Raw genomic sequence first — 23,220 nt, 5'->3', positions numbered from 1 at the left:
CCCTCCAATCTTTTCAGTCTATCATTCATTCATTCAAATGAAGGACATTTATAATATTCGACTTTAAATACAGCATTCCTTCTGTGTTTCCAAGGAACTTCTATTCTATGCTAAATAACCACGTATTCATCCAAGAATTGAATTACATCGCGGACACAATAGGACCTGTGACGCGCCACAACTTTGATATGGAATAATGCAGTAGATACTCAAATGAATTGGATTGAACAAAGGTTAAATGTTTTTCAAGCACTCAATGTCGCAAAAGCCTTGGACGACAAAGCGTCTAAATACAGTTGTAGGCGTACATACATTTAATTTTCTTTGAACGAGGGTGAAATATTTTGTGCCGCATTAGTGCCTGAGACATTCAGTGCATTTAACAGAACAGGGCAGAATTTGCATAATGGGTTTTTTCTTATTCTCTTTGAAATCCAGAGTGCGGAATAACAAATGTATATGAAATAGCAGCCAAACATCAATAAATGGAAATGCCACAATTCTCTGTGGATGGTCTTGGGTGGATTTCTGCTGGAGGAGGAAAAACAGCCCGCTTATTGCAAAATAAGCAGAAAAGCGGATGTGATCAAACTCATGCCCACCAGGCTCGCTAATGCACGCACACACACACACACACCGTATAGCCCACCTCTCACTTCTTCTAATCAGATGCAGTGAGATGTGGCAGCTCCTGCTGTGGAGCTATGGGAGGAGCAGCATGTCTCACAGGTGCTTTCAAAGAACAAGACATAGCAGTGGAGAGACTGTAATTACTCTCCAATTACAGATAAAGATCTCACTTGAGGGCTGCAACATAAAGTATCCTAACAGCCGTGCAGACCCACTTACACTACGACTTAAAAAAGTCCAATCAAGAGTGTCTAGGAAATGCCCTTTGCAGGTACAATGGTAATCACCATCACGAAAAGGACGCTTTTTAATTGCTGTGGTTTTCGAACTGACTCACTAACACATAGACAAAAGTGCCACTGAATCAGTCAGCAAAATGTGTAGTCGAGAAAAAAAAAAAAGCATTCTTATACTGTACGTACTTTTTTGGTCAGCATTTAATATATATACTGTATATACACAATACACACACACATGCATGTTCGTATATGTAAATATTGTGTGTGTGTGTGTGTGTGTGTGTGTGTGAGCGAGAGAGAGAGAGAATAGTCTATAAATATCTTAAAATACATAATCATATAAATATTAAATATAATTTATTTTTACTATATTCAATAAATTAATGTATAAAGATGCGTACAGGTATGTGTATTTAAGTATGCATATATGTATGTGTGTGTGTGTGTGTGGACATACATTAAAAAGTGTAAAAAGCTGTGCAATTAAAATGCTTTATCTTTATAGCGTCTTACAACATAAAGAGGTCAAAACACTTAATGCACATTTTAAAGGAAATCCTTGAAGCAATGACAAGAGCACATTTCACATTCATGGGCAAAAGCCTTTGTTCTTTATAAAAAATAAGAGGTTGTTACAGAACATACGTGGAAAAGGAATTTCCAAATGAGGTTCTCTCTTCATGTCCTTATATTTTAGTCTTTTATTCTTTTAACCGAATATGTATAGAAGGAATAAAACACAAGGTGAGATCAGAAAATATTCACAAAACGTGTCATTTGGAATTACTTTGTGAGACTGAAGTTGACGACTGCTTATAATGCGATGCAAATGTAAAACCTTCAAATCATTGCATAAATTCCTTATTTGACATCATTTTTTTTCTTCTGAAGCTGAAATTCTTTTCTCTCTTTCCTTCATTCTTTGAGAACACAAACAGAAGACAAAAAGCGTGTTAATATCTTTAATATTTACAGTTTCTTTAAAAAAGTATATGGCATTTCCCTCCCCAACCCCTTCCCCACAAATCCTGTCTGAAAATATTATTTCATGTTATTTTTTCCTTAACTTTTGTCAACAAAAATAAAATGCATTTGGCAAGCTAACTGGAAACTGGCAGTGCTGGATACATAAAAATAATATTTCAAGTGATTTGGTGTAAGAATATCATCTGAATTGACAAAATACAATCGACATGACATTTTTGTACCCTTCATGTTCTTAATGTATTACACATGTATAATACTTTTTTCTTTTTTTTAAGCTATAACGTTACCATTGTTTTCAAACTGAACTCCATCCAAACATCTGTCTTGCCTTGAGAAGTAAAACATGAGCTTTGAATGTTCTCTACAATACGGTGCATATTAAAAGTGCAGTAATGTATACAGTATAAAATGGCTATCTGGGTTATCATGGTTAGATTTTGTACAGCATATGCACAGCAGTTTCCACGGCAAAAAGTCCTCTACAAAAATGCATTTCAGAAGTGAGTTCCCATGTGAGTCCAAAAGTGCGCTAACGTCATCTCTAAATGTGAGCGATGGGATTCGATAAGCTGAGTTTAAGTTTGTCCACCGCTAGTGGGGTTTTCAGAATGTGACAGCACCTCAATACCCAGACACAGCTTTGGCTGGAAAAGAGATAAAGAGAAAGAGATGTGAAATGTGAAGAAATAAAGCAAAATAAAACAATACAATAAACTGAAAAAAGACCCATACATTAGAGTGTACTAAAGTAATACATTCCTCATTGCTGAAACAAAATAAAGGTTCATTAAAACCCATATGGTGAAAGCACCTACACTGCAAGATTTTAAATACAATTTATAGTTTAATTTAATGTTACTAACTTCTTTGTAATTATTTGTGAACATACAAGCAATTTATTAGAACTCTGTTTTGACACTACTTTTTCCCCAGTGTAGTCTCTTCAACTCAACTGCCTTTTTTTTTTTATAACCCAAGAATTACCTTACTTAAATGTAGACAGGTAAACACTCTCCACCCTCCTTCTCTCTGTGCAGCATGTTACATAGAGAAAACGCTGCGTTAAACACACTTTAACACATGCATGTGCGTGACACATGCAGCATGCAGTTCACTTTCATACATTTCATACAAATGCTGCTGAAACAGCAGAATAACTCGGCCAGCTCAGGCATTCAGTGATGAAATGGATTGGCTAATAAACATGTACAGCTAAATGTAAAGATATGCACTGACTCAAATCTTTCGTATAGTATAATACAGTACAATCATGTCACTGTCCAACAGAATATGGTACAAACAATGGCAGAAGATCTTTAATATATATATATATATATATATATATATATATATATATATATATATATATATATATATATACACATATATTTTTTTTTTTTTTTTACTCAGTGGGTCAAACTTAGTATTGTTGTTAATGAGGATATTCATTTTCTATTCAATTAAAAAAAATTCTCCTATATTTGGGGCATGTCTGAATATAGTTTAAAACACAAATGATTTTATTTTCTAGCAAGATTTTTTTTTCTTGTTTTATATTATTATTCTTATATATATATGTGTTTGACCCTGGACCACAGGGTCAAAGTCGCTGGGGTATTTTTTTAGCAATAGCCAAAACAGAAAAAAAAAAAAGAAAAAACCTTGTACGTGTCAAAATTTATACCAAAAAACATTACCGTAATTATGTGTACGGTAGTTAACCGTAACTACCATAAATATAGCAAAACGTTATTTTTGTTTAGTGATATGCATTGCTAAGATCATCATGTGGACAACTTTAAAATAAATAAGTTTACATTTTTTTGCATCCTCAGATTCGAAATATTCAAATAGTTGTATCTCGGCCAAAGATTGTCCGATCCTAATAAACCATACATCACGTAAAGCTTATTTATTCAGCTTTCAGATGATGTAACAACTCAATTTTAACAAACTTAGACTTTAAGGTTCAGGGACACAAATATATACAGTAATGTTCTGTCAACTCAGTAGGAGATCTATAGTTATATTTATTTATTTAGTTATTTATTTTTCAGTATATATACATAACCAGGATCAGGATTTCTAAAGGTAAGACTAGCTAACTTTTCATAATGGGTTTATTTACATGTTAGATAATGATTTACAATCTAAAAATCATGAAAGGCCTTTAAGACCTAATGGGGCCAAAAGTGTACTGTATTTTTGGACAGTGATTCAGATACTGCACATAATAGCTCGTAATTTGCATGTGTCAAATGGGAAATCATGGCAGTTCACTGATTTGGGGCATGCTGAGAAGCAGAACACACAATGCAGGTGGAGGTCATGCTCTTTTTAATGAACTGCCCTAAAATAGCTTTGGAGAGATGCACACACATATAAAGTGTCCAAAGACGAAGTGCCACGTTTTTCCTTTTTTCCCCACAAAACCTTGATAGTAGTTCTGCTGTTTATTTCAGCGAGTCACAGACATTGAAACACAAAAGCTCTTTACAGATTACAGATGGCAAAGCAAGTGGTGTTTGGCAACACAACAGCATGTGCTGCCTTAGCGATGCCCTGAGTCTTTGGTAATTACAAACAATTAACAAAAGACAGCATTTGTTTATGGCTTTTTAGGCTTATCGGCAAACAAAAAGCCAATTTGCACACAATTCACACACCTCTCCATCTCCAGATGTGGAGGCAGTTGTGTAGAGGGGGGCCAATCTACACTACTCATGAAGTTCCTCGATACTAAAGCACAAGCCCTGATGAAGCACAATCATGCAGCATGCAGTCAGAAAAGGTGCCAAAACACACAGGGAACAATTAGCAAAAGCGCATTTCCGTGCTAAACGGTTAGCAGTTAGTTCTTACTTTGTTGTTCTCTGATTAGACAAAGGTGTAGTGAAATCCATTGCTCAGGGGAGGGGGGGCAGACTGAGCCGTAGAGACGGCAACAGGAGCGGGGGGAGGAAGAGGAGGAGGTGGTGGAGGTGGAGGGAGTGAGGTGGGACTGTTAACCGGCGGTGAGGCTGAAGCAGAAGCAGAAACAGGAACAGGGGAGTGTAGAAACACACAGGGAGCTAGTGACAATGTTACAGTAACTGCTACTACCACACACTACAAAGTGCTACATGTGAGTACATAACTACAAGAGCGATCGGAGGACATCAAGGTAGTCAAACTTAAAGGAATATTCAACAAAAACAAACAAACCAACAAAGAAATTGGTTTCCACTTTATATTAAGTGGCCTTAACTACAACATACTTGCATAACAAAATAAGTACAATGTACTTATTGTGTTTGTATTGTATTGCAAAACACTTGCTGCTATTGAGGTGGGATGAGGTAAGATTAGGGACAGGATTGGTGGTAAGGGTAGGTTTAAGGGTGGGTTAAGGTGTAAGGGATGAGTCAACAGTGTAATTATTAATGTAATTAGAGAAATTAATTACAGACGTAATTACATGCAAGTATTCTTTTTATATATAAATTTATAAGTAAATGTAAAAACATGTTAATTGTACCTCTTTTAAATGGTAGTACAAAGTAGATAAGGGCACTTAATATAAAGCAGGAACAAAAATTCGTTCTTCACACATAACCTTTATGCCATTCCAAACCTGTGTGACTTCCATTCTTCAATGGAACAAAAAGATTGTTTTCAAACAGGAAGAAAAAGCACTATAAAAGTATCATAAAAACGATATTCATGATTTGTTACATATAAAGCCATAAGAACCAGTAGCAATACAATAACTTTTGATGTGGACAACCTTTTCTTACCAAGCCCAATCTTTCGAACAGTGATTTATTTTCAGTGAATCAGAAGATCCAGTTCACAAATCTGAATGCTGTGGCTCTCAAGTTCAGCTCACGGACTCTGACTGATCCAGTTGCAGTGGTTAACAGCTCACTGAAGGAGATTATTCTCAGCTAATAAGGACTTTGGTCGGCTCTTCGTTTGACTTCAGAAAGGCTGCGTTTACACTTGGCATTAACATGCGACCTGTAACTGGATGTTGTCCACATACACATTGAAAAGACAAGTGTAAACGCTTCTGATCAGAATGTAATCCAATCAGTGATAGTCAGGTTTAGTGATAGTCAAGGAGACATTGTGAACAGAACGGATTGTAATTAGGAATATAGCACACAAGTCACATAGACCACCTTGATGGTGCTTTTGCATACGTTTAGAAGACTGAAATCCTCAGTGCTCTTAGGCACTATGTCCTCCTTTTTTCAAAATAAAAAAATCATAAAGTCACATGGGTTTGGAACAATATGAGGGTGAGGAGTACATTTTCACTTCTGGGCAACCATTCCTTTAACCAAGGTGGTCTACCAGCTTAAACCAGGATGTCCTTGGCTCCTCCAGCTGGTAGTCCACCTAAACCAGTTTGGACCGGTTGGTATCAATTTTAGCTACATCTGGCCTTTTCTACCATTTTTATTCATAGAACAGACAAGACTGTGTTAGTTGAACCAGGCAGTGTCTCAAGCCAAGGTGCACTGCCCACATGAACACCACAATTCGCTATGTTACGAAAATGTGCTTACATCCCATAGTTCTGACTATTTTAGATGATTTCTGTCTGCACTCATAAACTCAAAATAAAGGCTCAAAGTGGTGCTGTGGTTGATCAAAACCCTGACCTGCCTTCACAGATGAGATCCCTCACATAAGGTATTCTGGCATGTCCTCCATTGGAAACACTGTGATAATTGTTGAATATGCCATACTGCCAGCCTCACACATTATGATCCATCACGTCAGGACGAACTGACTGTAAATCTGTGTGACTAAGAGAGACATGTTGCACCCTGTCTGAAGGTTAGACCTGGCAGAGCGAGTGAGGCCTCTGTAAGAAGTAAAGATGAAACGATGGTGTGCTTTTATGCCAGTTCAGAAAGATGTTCAAAGTGCTGCCACGGGATGCAGAGTGAACAAGCCCCAGTGCATATTCAACTGGGTCATTGATCGGCTCTGAAAAAAAAAATGGCCTCATCAAGAGATTCCTCCCAGCCTGAAAGATCCGACATGTCTCCCAATTAGCAAGCATCTTTACTCGTCAGATCTGCGCTAATAAGGAATAATGTTCAGTTATTAACGTTGCAGCTGATAGGCTTGGCTTTGCTCTTTCTTTTTCCTCATCACGCCTCCAATGTCGATGTTTTGAAACAGGGAGGGCCGTTTCTCCCTATGTTCACAGTTAATCAGTAGTTGTCAGTTTGATTATTCAGGAACTTTTATCGACACTGTCAGATTTGCATTACAAATAACAATTTCTGAAGTGTTTTCTTCACATTTACCTTGATCTTTTCAGAGTATCTGAACTTGTCAAGGTGTGCCGCAGAGCATATGTGAAATTAATCTATTCAAATAGAGCTCTGGCAGTCATACAGGTGTGAACTGTTGATTGTATGTTATTATGGGACTCTCTCAAAGCGTCCTTAGCACTGACGTGGACTGTGCACACTGAACTCCCTGTCCTTACTCTTGCCATTTTAAATCTTTTGTGCTTTTTACAATAAGTTTTAACTGTGTTTTGTAAAAACCCAGTATATGCTTCCATAGAAAATGGAGTGTATTAACAAGATAATTTGAGGAATCAGTAAGAATTTAAGGAATCAGTTCAGGTAAGTAGTAATGCTGCTGGTTAGTTTACCTGCCACTTGTTTGCTCTTGAGCGAGGCCTCTGATGCTAAGGCATAGGACATGGTGATGATTCTCTCTTGCTCCTGTAGAGCTGAGTCTATGCCCAGCAGCACTGGCTTGTCTACTGCTGCAGGAGGAGGTATATTCTGGACACTTACATGCACACAAGAAACAACTGCATTAGAGTAAACTCAAAAGTTACAGCAAAGATATTTATAATGTTAGAAAATATATGGATGGACATAAGAAATCATTCTTGAGCACCAAATGCTTTGCCATAAACAAAATAAATTAAATTTCAAATGCTATTTAAATATAAAACCCTATGTGTAAATTGTAATTATATTTCACAATATAAAATGTTACAATATTCTGATCAAATAATGATACTTACAAACCCCAAACTTCTGAATGGTAGTATATATAATCAATAAAGACGATAATAAGAGCAGCTGGGTTGAACGAGACTGATCTGCCAGTACCTAGACTTAGCCAGGATGCTCTTGATTCGTTCCACTTTACGATGTCTGGCCTCCATTTCCTGTGGGCTGAGGGGCTCTTCTGGATCCATGTCCACATAGCGCTCAGGGATGGCCACCTTTTGTGGCTTTGCCAGCTATACAGACATTGAGACCAAACACACACCATCAAATCACTTAATTCTGAAATCTAACGTCCAGTCATTAAAGTTAAACATTTTCTTTAATTTGATAATTTTTTGTTCTCTTGAAATAAAAAGCCTATATTTTATATAATATTAAATGAACTCTTTTTATTTACTCCCTTTCATGTGAAAGAAAAGGTGAATTAAGTCAGTGTTTTAAGTACCGTCTCACTCAACATTAACATTTACCACATCTTTTCTCTATAAAGCAAAAGCACATAGTGACTGAGGCTTTTGTTCCACACAACAAGGAAATTATGTCAGAATCTGTTTTTTTGGGGGGGTGAACTATCCGTTTAAGCAGTGGGGTTACCTCTTTGCTGAGGTCCAGCTGGTAGTCCAGAGGCTCCAGATCTAGTTCTCTCATGGGTGTGCTGCTCAGGGTGAACCATTCGTCTGAGTGAGAGCGCTGTCTCTCTTTGTGCTCGACTGGTCTCCCTTCACCCTGCACGGCCCGCTCCAGAAGCTGCAAATCAAAGTCCTGCTCTCTCCTCCACTGAAGGCACATAAACACACAGAGCCCTGAGACGGCCGATCTAGACCTCACATACATACAACTCGGGATATGAAAATGTAATATTTTGGTTCTGTAATGGTCTTCACCTGAATTACAGGCCAGGTTAAGCGTAGAATAACATTTCCAATAACACTGGGACAAACCAAACTGAGTATTAAAGCCAAAATGACCTCTGTGCTCCACATATCAACTTACATCCAACATTCATTCTTTACATGAAATAAAAAGTTTAAAGAGGACAGCCTTGCACATAAACAACACACAAAACTGGGTTAAACTGCAACCTTGAGGGTAATGGTATATTGTCCCAGTGCGCTCCTGTACCTCTGTACCATGTACAAGTGATTGGACTGATTGTGTGTGAAGTGTCTCATGTTCAAGCTCTCAAACCGTAGCTTACAACACTCCTGCAAACCAAGAAAGACGCAATAAAACGCTCCATCTGTGACTTCATTTGCATGCTTCATTCCCAGGCTTTATTGTGCTTACTGAAAAGAAAAGAAACCAGTGTGTCGTGAAATAAACTGTGGTTTCACATTCACAGTCGAGAGAAAAAGAACAATTGCCTTTTTACCTTTTTTCCTAGCAAAGTGTTTATTTGCTTATATGCAAAAATCTACATAAAAGATAAAGAAAGCAGAGCAGTGCAATTGGTTTTCTTTTTGCAAATTATGCTACAGTCCGCTGTTATAATATTATGAACATACAAGTGATTAAAGAAAAACATGCTCCGTAAGTAGTACAATTATAAACAAATAAGTCATTCATATATTACCCAGGCCATTCACTGTGTACACATTCAATACATTTTGGTAAAACAAGGTGTAAAATTATAAAAGTATTCATTTAAAACAAGCCAGATAAGCTAAATCAAGTTATACAATCATGTTTTGTAGAATGACAGAATTGGTAAATAAAAAACAAACATAAAATGATCATGTCATAAATTCTGTGCACTCAAATCAGACCCAAATTGCAGGGGAAAATGATTTTGCAGGTTTCGCAAGACTTGCAAGATTATTAGAAAGCTGGATGTGAAAAGTGAAAACGGGTGAAATTAGTGTAAACCAAAAGAATAAATGAGTGAGGTAAACACAATAAAGTCTGGTTTCACACTTCAGTTATGCTATAATTATTGCGGTTGAGTGATGAACAGCTAAAAGGTTTGAGAGCTTGTGCTTGAAATTTAGTTTGGTTTAGGAGCCCACTAATACAGCAGACCCCGTTTCCAACAACTTAAAGCATTAGGTTATTGTTATAGAGATGTTAAAAGAGCAGTTTGATGTTAGTGTTGGCTTTTGCCTATTCAAAGAACCCCAAGTAAAAGCACACTACTTTGATTCACTATCCCAGATGAACATGGGCGCCATGTCCCACGGTTAAAATGAAACACTCATACAAGTCATTAGAACATTTTGAAACTACATTAAGAGTGAGAATCAGTAGCATATCAACTTTCCTTATTAATCCTCTAAACACATTAGTCCACATCTTTCATTGGCAAATAGCATAACTCTCATCCGTTCTTACTCTATAACCAATCCATGTGGCCCAACAACATATAATAAAATCTCTCACATCTCCTTCTGCAACACCTCCCACATACCCACTTACCTGCGGCAGACACTACTTCATTTCAAACGCTGATCGTGTTAACGCCAAATCTTACAGTTCTCCATCAAAACAGTGTAAATAGCTGAATGTGCATTTATGTCTAGGCGACAGACGGTTCTCTCTGGAGGGTAATGTGTCATTGTGCTCTAACGTACTGATCCCAGGTCTGCAGACACGGGTCTGGATGTGGAGGAGGAGGAGGCACGAGATGAGGATGCCTGCCGCTCGCCCTGGCTGAGCGTTCTCTTGCGCTCTCGTACGAGAGCCTTTTGATGACGCTTCATCCTCTCCAGCTGCTCTTCGGCGCTCATGCGGCCGCGCTGCTGCACGGGCTCCCCAGAGTACAGCCGCTCCAAGGCACTCTTTGGTCTCTCCTAAGAGACACCAGTGGATGTGTTAATAATGCTGAAACAAACCGCACCAAAGAACAGTGTGGAGAGAGAACAATCAGAGAGAAATGTGAACAATTTGCAAAAGGGAGGAGAGGAAGGAAAAAGAAAAGATCCAACCAATATTCACTAGATGTCTGTCTATGCCTTTACTATATTCTTGCTGTTCTCTTACAGTTTTTGCATGTAGTATTGCAATGTATTGTATTTATTGTTAATTACACTTCCATTCAAAAGTTTAGAAATTAGAATGAATTAAATCTGAATTAATCTGAAGCTGAAATTAATTCTACTTTAAAAGACTTTCGATTTATTAAAGAATGCTGAAAAATATATACAGCTTTCTCAAAAATAGCAAGCAGCACAACTGTTTCCAATGTTGACAATAATTAAGCACCAAATCAGTATATTAGAATGATTGAATATACATTAAATCATTGTAATGATTATTTTCATTATTTGCATTCCAATTAATCTCAATCAAACTGCAGTTGGGTAACTTTGATTAGGTAAAAAAAAAAAAAATACAGCTAACTAACACAATAAAACACAATAAAAACATGATAACAATTAAAAAAACATGATTTTTTTAAAAGTTATCAGACTTTGCAAATAAACTCTTCATATATATATATATATATATATATATATATATATATATATATATATATATATATATGTGTGTCTATTTTAATAACTATGTTTTATAGGGATATATATATATATATATATATAAGCGTGTTCAAGTTTATTCAAGTGTATTTGTATAGCGCTTTTTACAATACAAATCATTACAAGTGGTGACTGTCAGTTTGTGCATGTATGACAGGATTTTTCAGAAAAATGAATACAAGACGTATATATATGTGTGTTTGTGTGTGTGTTGTTATTAATGAGTGTATAACAGTCAGTCAGAAAGAGAGAGGCAGAAGCAGAAAATAAAGTATCAGAAACAGAGAAGTTCATTTTGAAGCTCTGCTCTGCTCATTTCTGTTAACATTTTCTGCATGAATCCATCAGGGTGGGAGACACACACTGTGTTCACAGTCTGCATGGCAACACTACCGCAGTAATTCATTCGTAAAGTACAGTCTGGCCCAAGCCCACACTGGCTGCTTTTATTTCATGTGCTCAGCGGTTTGTACTGCTGCTGCATTTAATCAACCTGCTGTTTGTCAGCTCTGCCAAAGCAAACTATGACGGACACTTTACGTCCCCCCTGCCTCTCAACAGACACTTTCAGGACTTTTTTTGGCTTCCAACCTTCAAGCTTGTGGTGGTGTGTCCTCTTCTGAGGGTGACAAACGATGAAATGTTAGATGACTCGTTCAGTCTTGAAGATGAGCCTGTCAAACCTAACAGAAGTTGAACTGGATTAGACAAATCTTATAGGTTTCTCAGGAAATCCTTTCTAAAATTCCTAGCTGGGAGCTCGTACTTTCAAACTACATGATTAATTGTCAACTGTTGCCCACTGAGCAGCCTGATGTCACGTACACACTTGGTACACTTGTTTTGTTCAACTACAGCATGGTCAATTTTGGCCATGTGTACTCAAATCTTTGAACAGCAGTGCAATAAGCGAAAATTCTGTCATGTACAGTACGTTTTCACCACAGCATCATTTCCATCTCAAATTATGTACAGTACTGTGATGAAAATCAAATTATATAATTACCCCATTTTTGGCCCCTTTGTAATGTTAAAGCTAAATTCACTACTAGCTTCTTATATAGCCTAAGCACAAACAATGAAATATAATTTCAACATTCGTAGAATTTGTCAAAATGTCTGCTCCCATTGGGAATGGCGGGAACTAGGAAGCCTCCACAGTATAACTAGCAATATACTAGCAGACAGTTTTCATGTCATCAATAAACTGTAGTGGTTATCATGAACCAAACCTTGTATCCCCTTTTCAAACGAGTGTTGTACACTAGACATGTAGGGGTCTCTGTGTACCTCGGTTTGGTAGAGTTTGGTAGCCACTATCACGACTCAAGCCACCAACTACCAGCAGTTCAGGCTCACTCAGGAACGCTCGTATCTCAACCTAGGGTCCCAGGAAAATAGAACTCAGAACTATATTGACATTTTCCCATATACATAGATGAAAACTGACTGTGTCATTGATTGGCGCAAACCTTATGGTCTCCGTTAGGGTACTGTCCGATCTCACGATCACGCTTCCGCTCATCAGACTGTCGTTTCAGGCCACGTACTGATGTGTGGCGGATGACGGAGGTCTCTTTGGGGAGAGGGGGCACAGCCGGGGGGTGTTCGTCTGGACTGTAGAGGTGAGGAAGAGGGGGTCTGGGTGGAGCGTCTTCTTCAGGCTGCATTGTGTAAACATGAAATGATAAATACAGATAAATGAACTGAAGGAGTATCTTGATTACTCTGTTTCACTCACTCACTCACTCACTCACTCACCCATTTTGGCTTGTGTGCTGTACGTGAGAGCTGCAAGGGCTGCTGGGTAGACTGCACCGGGCTGAGATGGGGGCTGGACTGAGCAGCTTTCAGTTCACCCACACATGGGCTCGCAGAGAGAGAAGGCACTGCGGACAATGACGCTGAAGGCACGAGTTTCCTCTCTGGGTCATGCAATAATTTCGATATTATTGATATTATATGGGCAAAAAAACACATGTATGATGATCAGTTTCCTCTGTATGCAGTAAGCAGTGTTGCATTTGGTGCTGTTTGACCTCAATACCTCGGTCTGTGTTCCAGTGCATGGGGGTGAAGGCAGGCAAGGGCCCGCTCTCACCTGGATGCCGAACAGAGTCAATGGTCACTTTGTAGTTGGCTTTGCTGGAGCTCAGGCCTGCAAGCACGTCCTCGATCCGCCACAGCTCCTTCCTCAGCTGAGATTTCTCCTGCTACAGTAGCACAGAATATAATCATTTGTATTCATTTAGAATGAAATAAAACAGACTAAAGCTGAATAAAACAGTCAATATAAGAGACTGGAAAAGGAAGGAACAGAATACAGTTCAGTATTTAAGTAAATGTAATGTATTTAGCCAAATAGGAAATAATTCTGTAATTATATAAATCTCAATATATTATTAGATACCGCATAAACATACAACTAAATTAAGTTAATCTTAGTTTAAAAACTCCAACAATATATATATATATATATATATATATATATATATATATATATATATATATATATATATATATATATATATATATATATATATATATATATATATATATATATATATATATATATATAAATGAAATGAGCCTCAATCTATCTATCTATCTATCTATCTATCTATCTATCTATATATATATATAATATAGATAGATAGATAGATAGATAGATAGATAGATAGATAGATAGATAGATAGATAGATAGATAGATAGATAGATAGATATAGAAATCAGAGTATATAAAAGTAACATTCTTCTTCAACCATTTCTTGAACAAAACCTAAAAGCTAAAAATTAGAGTAGAACAGAACAGAATAGAACAAATATGCTCATATCACTGCGATAATTGTTAAAAAAATATGACAACCCTGAGGCTTGTCTTTGATTTTCTAAGAGGCAAATTTAGAGCTCAAAGGGGCACTGAAGAAAGGATAGGATTTTCTCTTATTTGTATTTTCAGAACAAGCCGTAATTTATTGACTGTGTCTGTGTGTGCTCTCACACAAACACTTGAGAAATCAATAATCTTAGACACTGTATGCCTCGTTCTTACGGCTCTATCACGCTGATCAAAAACTGACATTAGATCTTCACTCCGGCTCCGAGAGCTCCATATCTCTTTCATCACTTTGTTCTTTCTCTATCAATTACCGGACTGAGAGGTGCGTGCTGAATAGAAAAGGAGGCTGACACGGTTTAACATCTTCTGATACACTCTGCTGCACAAACAGTATTGATACTTTAGTTTGGAAGCACACATTATAGAGATAAAAGCTGAAATACAATTTTGGGCTTGAGAAAAGAAAGATGTGGCTCATTTTTCAACTTCTTTCTCTGGTTCTGACCTGAGAGAGAGCACTGTGTGTCATCTGGTCTTGAAGGGCTGAACGCAGTCTGTCCACATCTCTCTCCAATTGGCTGTACTCAGCCCAAGCGTTCTCCATCTCCTGTTAACACAGAACAAGCCTCAATACAAGTGCAATGAGCTGATATAAGTATTGCATTGAGATTCATTTTTGGCTTAATGTGATATTATTATTTCATGGACGTTCTCGAGTCTTCTGTGAGTGTTTAACACAGGTACAGTAAGTGTCCTCACCGTGGACACCTGGGAGATGTCCGCCCTGATGTGGACCACGTCCTCTCGTAACAGCTTCTGTTGATAGGCAATCTTCTCTGCATGGCCGGGCTGATCCTGGTACTGCTCCATCTGCTGATGGGAAACATCCAGAACTGACTCGAGCTTGTCCTAGATTTGGGTGAGGGATAGAAGATGATGCAGATCAAGAAGTTAGAAAAAGAACTAGCACTAGGGACCAAGACATCAGGTTGGACATTAGGGCTGCACAATTGTTCAGTTCTGAAAACAGCATTCCACTGAGGTCTAAATTTTATTTTATGTTGAAACATCTAAATTACGTATTGGTTAAAATTGGTTCTATTCGAGTCAAAATTGTGGTAAAATCAATCCGACTATATTAGGTTGCAACAGTAAAAGGAATTTTAAAGGGATGGATCAACTAGAAATAGATCTTCAAGCGAATGACATGACAAACCACAATGTATCCATTATAATCAACAAGGCATAGACACAGAATAAATCATAATTTTATTGTGCAGTGTAGAGATCTTTGGGGTATTCAAAAGTTTGGGGTCTGTAAGATTTTTCAATGTTTTTGAAAGAAGTCTCTTATTAGTCTCCTCAACAATAAATCAGTTATATTGAAAAATTGGATTAAAATTTAAAATAACTTTTCTATTTTCGTATATTTTAAAATACAACAACTTTTTTTTTGGCAAAGCTGGAATTCAGGAGCCATTATTTTTATGGAAATTGTGATGCATTTTTGGATAGAAAAAAAACAACATACCTTTTTAACATTATTTTGTAACATTAACATGATCTTTAGTCACTTTGGATCAATTTAATACATCCTTGCTAAGTTCTTAAAGCCTTTTATGTATAATGCATCATAAAGAGTTATTAAAGGGTATACTGCATTATAATTATTCATAATATGCATTACAATACAATATTGTCGTAAATAATTATAAACAAATTTAAAATGTGTAGTGTAACAATGAATTCCTGGGATTGTACAATGCATACAATGCATAAAACTGCATTTATAATGGATTATACATAAAAGCTTTAAGTGTTACCAATAAAAGTAATAAAAAATAATTAAAATATAAATCTTACTGCCTCCAAGCTTTTAAATGGTAGTGTATACAGCTTAATTGATATGAAATGACAATCATGCTAAACTGGGTAGCCCTGCTGAAAACTAAACACATTTTTACCATTCAGTTGATACACAATTCAATATCCTCAATGCCTGATTTAGAATAGTGAATTTAGATAAGGGAGAAAAAAAAGGCACCTTATCTTCTTTGAGTGTGCGTATCCTGGCCTCCAGCTCTTGTAGGATCTTGTCTTGCTCGCATAACCTACTAAGCTTTACCTGGAGAGACAATCACAAGCAAGCAGCAATAAAACACGGTCACCAAACAGAGGCCACGACTGAACTGAATCCATTAACACATACAAACATATCAAACAGAGGGCCGACAGAATACATTCTTCCGCTCTTCCATATTCAACATTTCCCACTATTGAAGATATCCATTTGCATAAACTCCATGCACCCAAGACAATTCTGGTGTCATTATTTGCAGAAACAAACAGCATTTTCTCAGCGAAAAATGGGTTAGGGTGCGTGTGCGTGTGCAGCAGAAGTGCCTTGTTTACAGTCTTCTTCACACTGCCTGTTTATTCTCCGCTGTTTATCGTTCCCTCCAATTAATTATTAAGCTGTTATTATTTTACAGCCATATATTGTTGTTTTAACCACATTAAATATTCATTACGCAGATAAATCCACCAACAAAATTCTTATAAATTGTTAAACTGAAACAATGTTAATGATGAAAAGCCAGGACTTCCAGATTATTTACCTCCAATCAAACGAAAAACAGTGAGAGCACTGCAATACAAAAATCAAACTGAAAAATTTACAAGCCCAAAGTATAAAACTCCCATTGCATGTATTTTTCCCTTTAAATTGAGCGTTGAATATAAAAAGCCCTCGTCAATAATTTCAATTTCTTCTTGACACCGAGAGAGAGCTTGCTTCTCCCCACACTGTGTACCACCGACTCACTCCGATGCCTGTGTTTACTTGCACAAATTCAGGCTTGACTAACAGCTTTCTGTGCAAAGCCAACAGAGAGATCTAGAGGGGGAGACAGGGCTCAGAAAGTGGGCTTTAATAAACAGAGAACAGAACTTACATCTATGTCACTTTCAGCTATTTTAACCGGCCGAGGCGGTCGATCTTTAAGCGAGTCACGTCCAGTTACCTGTTGACGAAATGCAAAAGCTCATACACTTTCATAGACATTGGCATCAACATCAAGACTAAGAAGCTGTACGGTTGCATCGATCTAGCAACCATCAACACTGCACAGCCTACTGACAAAGGGTTGCTGAAATCATATAAACAAACTCATAATATCTCCAGATGAACAAAACAACAACAAAAAAAAAACAATCCAAACACTCTTTTTGGAAGCTCTGCGATGTGTTTACGTACAAACAGCAACTGGGGTATTTGGGGAGAGCCGCAATGATCCACCCAAAGCGCTGCTCTTGATTTGGCAAGGTATCAATACTTTTTATCAGTGGTGAACTTGACATGAACCGTGTGGGAGTGAAGCCTATGACAAGCTGCAACCCACTGAAAGACTATCATTTAGTTATAAACAGAGGTTAGCTAAAGGATACATTATAAGTAAGAGCAGCTGTCTGTGAACGTTCACTCATTAACAGAAAACCTCACACTCTAGGGTAATTCCTTGATGCCTAATGTCTAATGGAAATAATTAGCACAGCCTTTACTGTACATAATGTTCCCACTTACAATGCAATCGCTATAACAATCCCTCATCAGAGCAGTATTGATATTTTACCTAAAGAACAACCCTGGGCGTCCTTGGAAAAAAAAAATGAAGCTGTCAAAGTGGCACATGCGCATAGGAATGACTCTGCAGAGCAATGATAACGGTCCAGCGGATTTACATCACTACAGCAGGTGAAGGCATTAAATGATAACATTACGCACACCGTCCTTACATTCAGACAGAACGCACTGTGTACTGAATAGATGAGAGGTTCAATACTTTTCATCTGTTTGAAATGAAGATAAAAGGGTTTTTTGTAAATCGTTGGTATAAATTGAGGCAATGTATACATTTGAATTCTGAATTAATAATTAAAACAGGTAATGCGCTCCATATCAAACAGGATCGGAAAAGTCGGTGAACATAAAACGTTTGTGACAAAAGTGGAGGAACTCTAATATAAGAGCTCTAAAGGCCACTGATGCCACTGGGAATGAGGAAAACAACTCCGAATCCGATTCTAGCAAAATCAAAGATAATAATTTTATTGCTAAACTGCAGCATAAAATCTGATTTTTAGCAGTAAAAGCTTAAAATCACATAATGCTCTCTGTAAATACTGACTGATGTATTTAATCATCGATTTCTAAATTCACTCTACACATCCTTCAGGGTTAGAGAGCAGAACAGCTGTTTTAGAGAATAAGGAGAGGGGGAAATCAGGAAGAATTTATGCCTTAAGGACAGAGGGAGAAGATAAGAGGAGAAGGTACAGTAGGTGAAGGCAGATCCACTAGAGCCCACCTTCAGGTCTAGATACTCCAGGTTCTTCTTCAGCTGGATGTAAGTGTCATCTGCCTTTAAATGGGAAATGAAGAAACAGGTCACATGACACATGCTTGAGAGTACGACGTGCAAGACTAAGACTGATTTACATGCACACTATAAATCCAAATGCTGGTACATTATTACACATTGTGCAAGTGCATCTTATCATGGTGGTTATTTAGAAAAATACACTACTGTTCAAAAGTTTATGGGATTTTTTTTTTTTAAATGAATACTATTTTTTAGCATACAATGTAACTTCATTTAGCAAAGATGTATTAAACTGATCCAAACTAAAAATAAAGATATTTATGTTATGAAGTTTTTATTATTATTATTATTATTCAGTTTCTATTCACCACAGAATGCTGAAAATGTATCAGAGTTTCCAAAAAACATTAAGCAACTTTTTTCAATGCTGATAATAATCTCAATCGATAATAATCTCTAATTTAATGCTTTCTTGAGAAGCAAATCGGTATATTAGAATGATTTCTGATAGTTTATTCACAATGAAGACTGGAATAATAGCTGCTGAAAATTCAGCTTAACCATTGCAGGAAATTACATTTTAAAAGAGAAAACATTTATTTTTAAATTGTAATTTAAAACAATGACGTTTGAGAACAGCACGTGAGTAGCGAATTCGAGTTTCCTTTTGTTTCTGCAATCTGTGTAACCTCTAATAAATATAGGACAGACCAGAGCAATCGCATACAGTCAAAATTCAGAATACTTATAAGAATCATTAACGCACAATAAATAACAAATTGTCATATCTGTACACATTTTTTCCCTGAATGTTCTTGTGACCCGATAGCAACTCTTCCACAGCCTGGTACTGGGTTGCGACTCTGTTGTTGGGGACCTCTGCTGTAGCTTATGTACTGACAGATCTAGAGAGTAGAATGGGTAACAGCTTACGTCTGTTCTATCAAATGTTTACACAAATTCTTGTGTACTTTTCTGACATTTCATATCAAAAACTGCATATAAACAAGTGAGGTTTTTAATACGTTTTCAGTTCATAGAAACATTCAATCATGTGAATGCAGGCAAATCAACAAGCAACATGCTGTTATCTGAAGAGCAATCTGACGATCCAAAATACAGGAGAGGAAGAATCTACAAAAAAATGGTCCAAAAAAAGCAAAATGTGGAAGAAAAGATCTTCAAAAACACAAAACAGACTGTTACATCAAATTACGCAGCCCAAGCTGTAACATTGTACTGCAGACTCCATGCTAACGGAGAGCTAACACCAAACCAACACAATCATAACTACAACCAACAGCGTACGATAGTAAGATGAGCACGATATGAGAGTTAGAAGAGGAGGGCATGGTATGTTCAGATGGGAGGGGGGCTCAGGGTGGGTTGAGGGAGAAATGTGACCCTCTAACCTGCAAACTGGGGCCTGAGAGGCCGTTGTGCTGGTGCTGCAGGTGTGTGAATGTGTCGCTGCACATGCTGGCCATCTTGGCCCGGTGTCTCCTGAGCTGGATGAGCAGCAGGGTCAACTCCTCCGGCTGCAGGACACCGGGGAGACGGAAGAGAAAGCACTTCAGGAGGTGACCACCAGGGTGGTGCCAAGATGTTTCGAAATTTGGCCAATAGAAGTGGACTAAGGCGAACTGTGACTGCATGTCTTTAATGACAAAGCTCAACTAACTGTATCAAAACTAGAAAGCAGAAAGCTCCTTGTGGCCAAAATGTCATCTACCAAGCAGATCCCCTACATTTCCTAGATAGTTTGTCTGAAAAAAATGCTCTCTCTGTAGAAGTCTTACCGTTTTTCCATGCAGACTTGGTGCACTGACTGTGTGTGTGATGTATCCCATTGTGGGCATGGATCTCCTCTCTATTTGTGAGGTCTGTAAAGACACAAAAACATTACAAATGGTGACGTTTACAATTAAAATCACAGTTTTATCACTATTAATCACAAATTCTCTCTTTTAGTTAATGGATACTGTACATCGAGGGGTATGATTCTCGCTTCGGGTGCGAGAGGACCTGGGTTCAAATCCCGGACGAGCTCACCTTGAGCATCTTAGGGAAGTCGTGGCCTAGCGGTTAGAGAGTTTGACTCCTAACCCTAGGGTTGTGGGTTCGAATCTTGGGCTGGCAATACCACAACTTAGGTGCCCTTGAGCAAGGCATCGAACCCCCAACTGCTCCCCGGGTGCTGCAGCATAAATGGCTGCCCACTGCTCCAGGTGTGTGTTCACAGTGTGTGTGTGTTCACTGCTCTGTGTGTGTGTGCATTTTTGATGGGTTAAATGCAGAGCATGATTCTGAGTATGGGTCACCATATTTGGCTGAATGTCACGTCACTCCACTTCATCACTACATTTTTAAAGTCAAGTAAAAGTCGGTTTCAAAGTTTAGCACAAAACTAGGGCTCAGCAGAGCACATTTTACTCATTCATCTGTTTATTTAAGCTAAGCAACTGTGTGCTTGATTTCAAATGTGCCACAGGGCTTTGAGGGTTTGACAGTTTTGCTTAACATACAAAATTCTTCATCTAGGCCCATCGTAGCACCTCAAAAGGACACAAACAACAAGAGATTTAATTAACTACACATAAATTATCTTTAACCTTCTTTCTTAAAATAACATTTGTTTGCTACCAGCAGAGTAGCACTGTAGACTCTATTTCCAATGCGAATCCCACGGCACTGCATTTTTGCTGTATAATAGGTTTTTTATTTAAATACAAGATCAGAAGAAAGAGACCACTGCTGAGGAGGTTCACTGGGCGCATTGCTTAGCCTTTGGCGAATCTTATCAGCTAAAACCAGTCTAGTTATCATCCATAGAGATATGCTCCACGACAGCAGCTATGAAAACACACTCTACGAAACACAAAAACTCAACAGCACTACAAAACACACTCTAGTCTTTAAGATGCATAGATAGACATCTGCAGCTGGTTAGTTGATATCACAAATCTAGCAGTGACAGAGAGTCCCGCTGTGTGATATATAAAGTGCCTTGCGAAAGTATTCAATTCATTTTTTTTTTCATATTTTGTTGTGTTGCAGCCTTATGTTAAACTGCTTTAAATTACTTTTTTTTTCCACATCAGACTTCACTCCATACACCATAATGACAAAGCAAATAACAGGTTTTTAACATCTTTGCAAATTTATTAAAGGTAAAAAACTAATAATTCCAGTGCATAAGTATTCATACCCTTGTCTAGGACAGTTAAAATTTAGCTCAAGAGCAATTTTGTTTGAAAATGTTATCACACTTTGAGTGAAGCTTACCTGTGGGAAATTCAATTGGATGGGTATTATTTGGAAAGGCACACGTCTTAATAAAAAATCTAAGAGCTGAAAATGCATATTAGAGCAAAGACCAATCCCTGAGTTAAAAAAAATAAAAATAAAAAAATATTTTTTTTTTTAAATAGACAACCCAACCTGCCTGTAGAGCTCAGAGACAGGATTGCATCACACCACACACCTGTGGAAAAGTTCAGAAAAAAATGTGGCTGCACTGAAGGTTCACAAAAGCATGTAGCCTCCATTATCCATAATGGAAGACATTTGGAACAACCAGGACTCTTCTTAGAGCTGGCCTCCTGGCCAAACTGAACAATTGATGGAGCTTTATGACAGTGTGGCCAGACTCAATCCTCTCCTCAATGAAGACACAAGAAAGAAGACTTGGAATTTGCAAAAAAAGCACCTAAAGGACCCTCAGACTGAGAGAAACAATGTTCTTTGGATAGATGAACCTCAATTCCAAACATCATGTTTGAAGGAAACCGGCTGTGTTCATCACCTGCAGAGTACCATTCCAAAAGTAAAGTGTGCTGGTAGCACCCTCATGCTGTGGGGATGTTTTTCAGCGACAGGGACTAGAAGAAAAGCTTAATGCACCAAAATATAGAGATAAGCTTAATGAAAACCCAGTCCAAAGCATTCAGAACCTGAGACTGGGCAGAAGGTTCACATTCCAACAGGACAATGACCCTAAGCACACAGCAATAGTGGCTTATAGACAACTCTGTGAATGTCCTTGAGAGGCCCAGCCTGAGCCTGCAGCTTGATCCCAATCAAATATTTCTGGAGAAACCTGAAAATGTGTGTCTGCCCCCATCCAACCGGACAGAGCTTAAGAAGTGAATGGGTGAGATGAAGAATGACAGATAATTGCCAAATGCTAATGTGCAAAGCTTGTTGCATCATATCCAAAAATACTCGAGGCTGTAAAGGTGCTTCAGCTAAGTTTTAAGTTAAGGGTTTGAATTCTTATGCAATGTACTCATTTCAGTTTTTTTATTGTTGTTTTTTAATACATTTACAAAGTTGTGACAGTTCTGTTGTGCTTTGCCATTATGGGGTATGGAGTGTAGATTGATGTGGAAAATAAGTCATATAAAGCAGTTTAACATAAGGCAACAACATAACAAAACATGAATATATATATATAGCACTGTATGTGTGTGTGTGTGTGTGTGTGTGTGTGTGTGTGTGTGTGTGTGTATATATATATATATATATATACACCATAGTTCTGATGTAGAAATCAACATTTCTTATTATTTTCTAATTTTTTACATGCAGTACTTATGACTTTCAGTTAACATAGGGATAACACTGCAATATCG

At 37.6% G+C, this 23,220-nt stretch overlaps 1 protein-coding gene across 5 annotated transcripts in view; it reads right to left on the bottom strand.

The window, feature by feature from the left end:
* Window positions 1-23,220, bottom strand: part of plekha7b (pleckstrin homology domain containing, family A member 7b) — a 144,606-nt gene that overhangs the window by 58,895 nt on the left and 62,491 nt on the right. The window contains exons 13-29 of one of the 5 annotated variants that reach the window (XM_052562388.1): window positions 20,386-20,469; window positions 19,999-20,124; window positions 18,572-18,625; window positions 17,159-17,227; window positions 16,249-16,329; window positions 14,964-15,113; window positions 14,710-14,811; window positions 13,412-13,577; window positions 13,126-13,289; window positions 12,837-13,028; window positions 12,655-12,745; window positions 11,956-12,047; window positions 10,459-10,677; window positions 8,486-8,668; window positions 7,991-8,124; window positions 7,519-7,661; window positions 1,818-2,500 (exon numbers count right to left, since the gene is read on the bottom strand). In XM_052562388.1, coding sequence (XP_052418348.1) covers window positions 2,478-2,500; window positions 7,519-7,661; window positions 7,991-8,124; window positions 8,486-8,668; window positions 10,459-10,677; window positions 11,956-12,047; window positions 12,655-12,745; window positions 12,837-13,028; window positions 13,126-13,289; window positions 13,412-13,577; window positions 14,710-14,811; window positions 14,964-15,113; window positions 16,249-16,329; window positions 17,159-17,227; window positions 18,572-18,625; window positions 19,999-20,124; window positions 20,386-20,469 — 2,073 coding nt within the window. In that variant the 3' untranslated portion in view covers window positions 1,818-2,477. Of the gene's footprint in view, window positions 1-1,817; window positions 2,501-3,271; window positions 4,877-7,518; window positions 7,662-7,990; window positions 8,125-8,485; window positions 8,669-10,458; window positions 10,678-11,955; window positions 12,048-12,654; window positions 12,746-12,836; window positions 13,029-13,125; window positions 13,290-13,411; window positions 13,578-14,709; window positions 14,812-14,963; window positions 15,114-16,248; window positions 16,330-17,158; window positions 17,228-18,571; window positions 18,626-19,998; window positions 20,125-20,385; window positions 20,470-23,220 lie in introns of those variants that run through there. The other 4 variants (XM_052562387.1, XM_052562386.1, XM_052562389.1 and 1 more) reach the window with 4 other exon arrangements.

This window comes from Carassius gibelio, chromosome B7 (assembly GCF_023724105.1).
Source record: "Carassius gibelio isolate Cgi1373 ecotype wild population from Czech Republic chromosome B7, carGib1.2-hapl.c, whole genome shotgun sequence".
In the NCBI taxonomy this organism is placed as follows: Eukaryota; Metazoa; Chordata; class Actinopteri; order Cypriniformes; family Cyprinidae; genus Carassius; species Carassius gibelio.
This window is presented reverse-complemented; position numbering and strand designations above follow the sequence as displayed.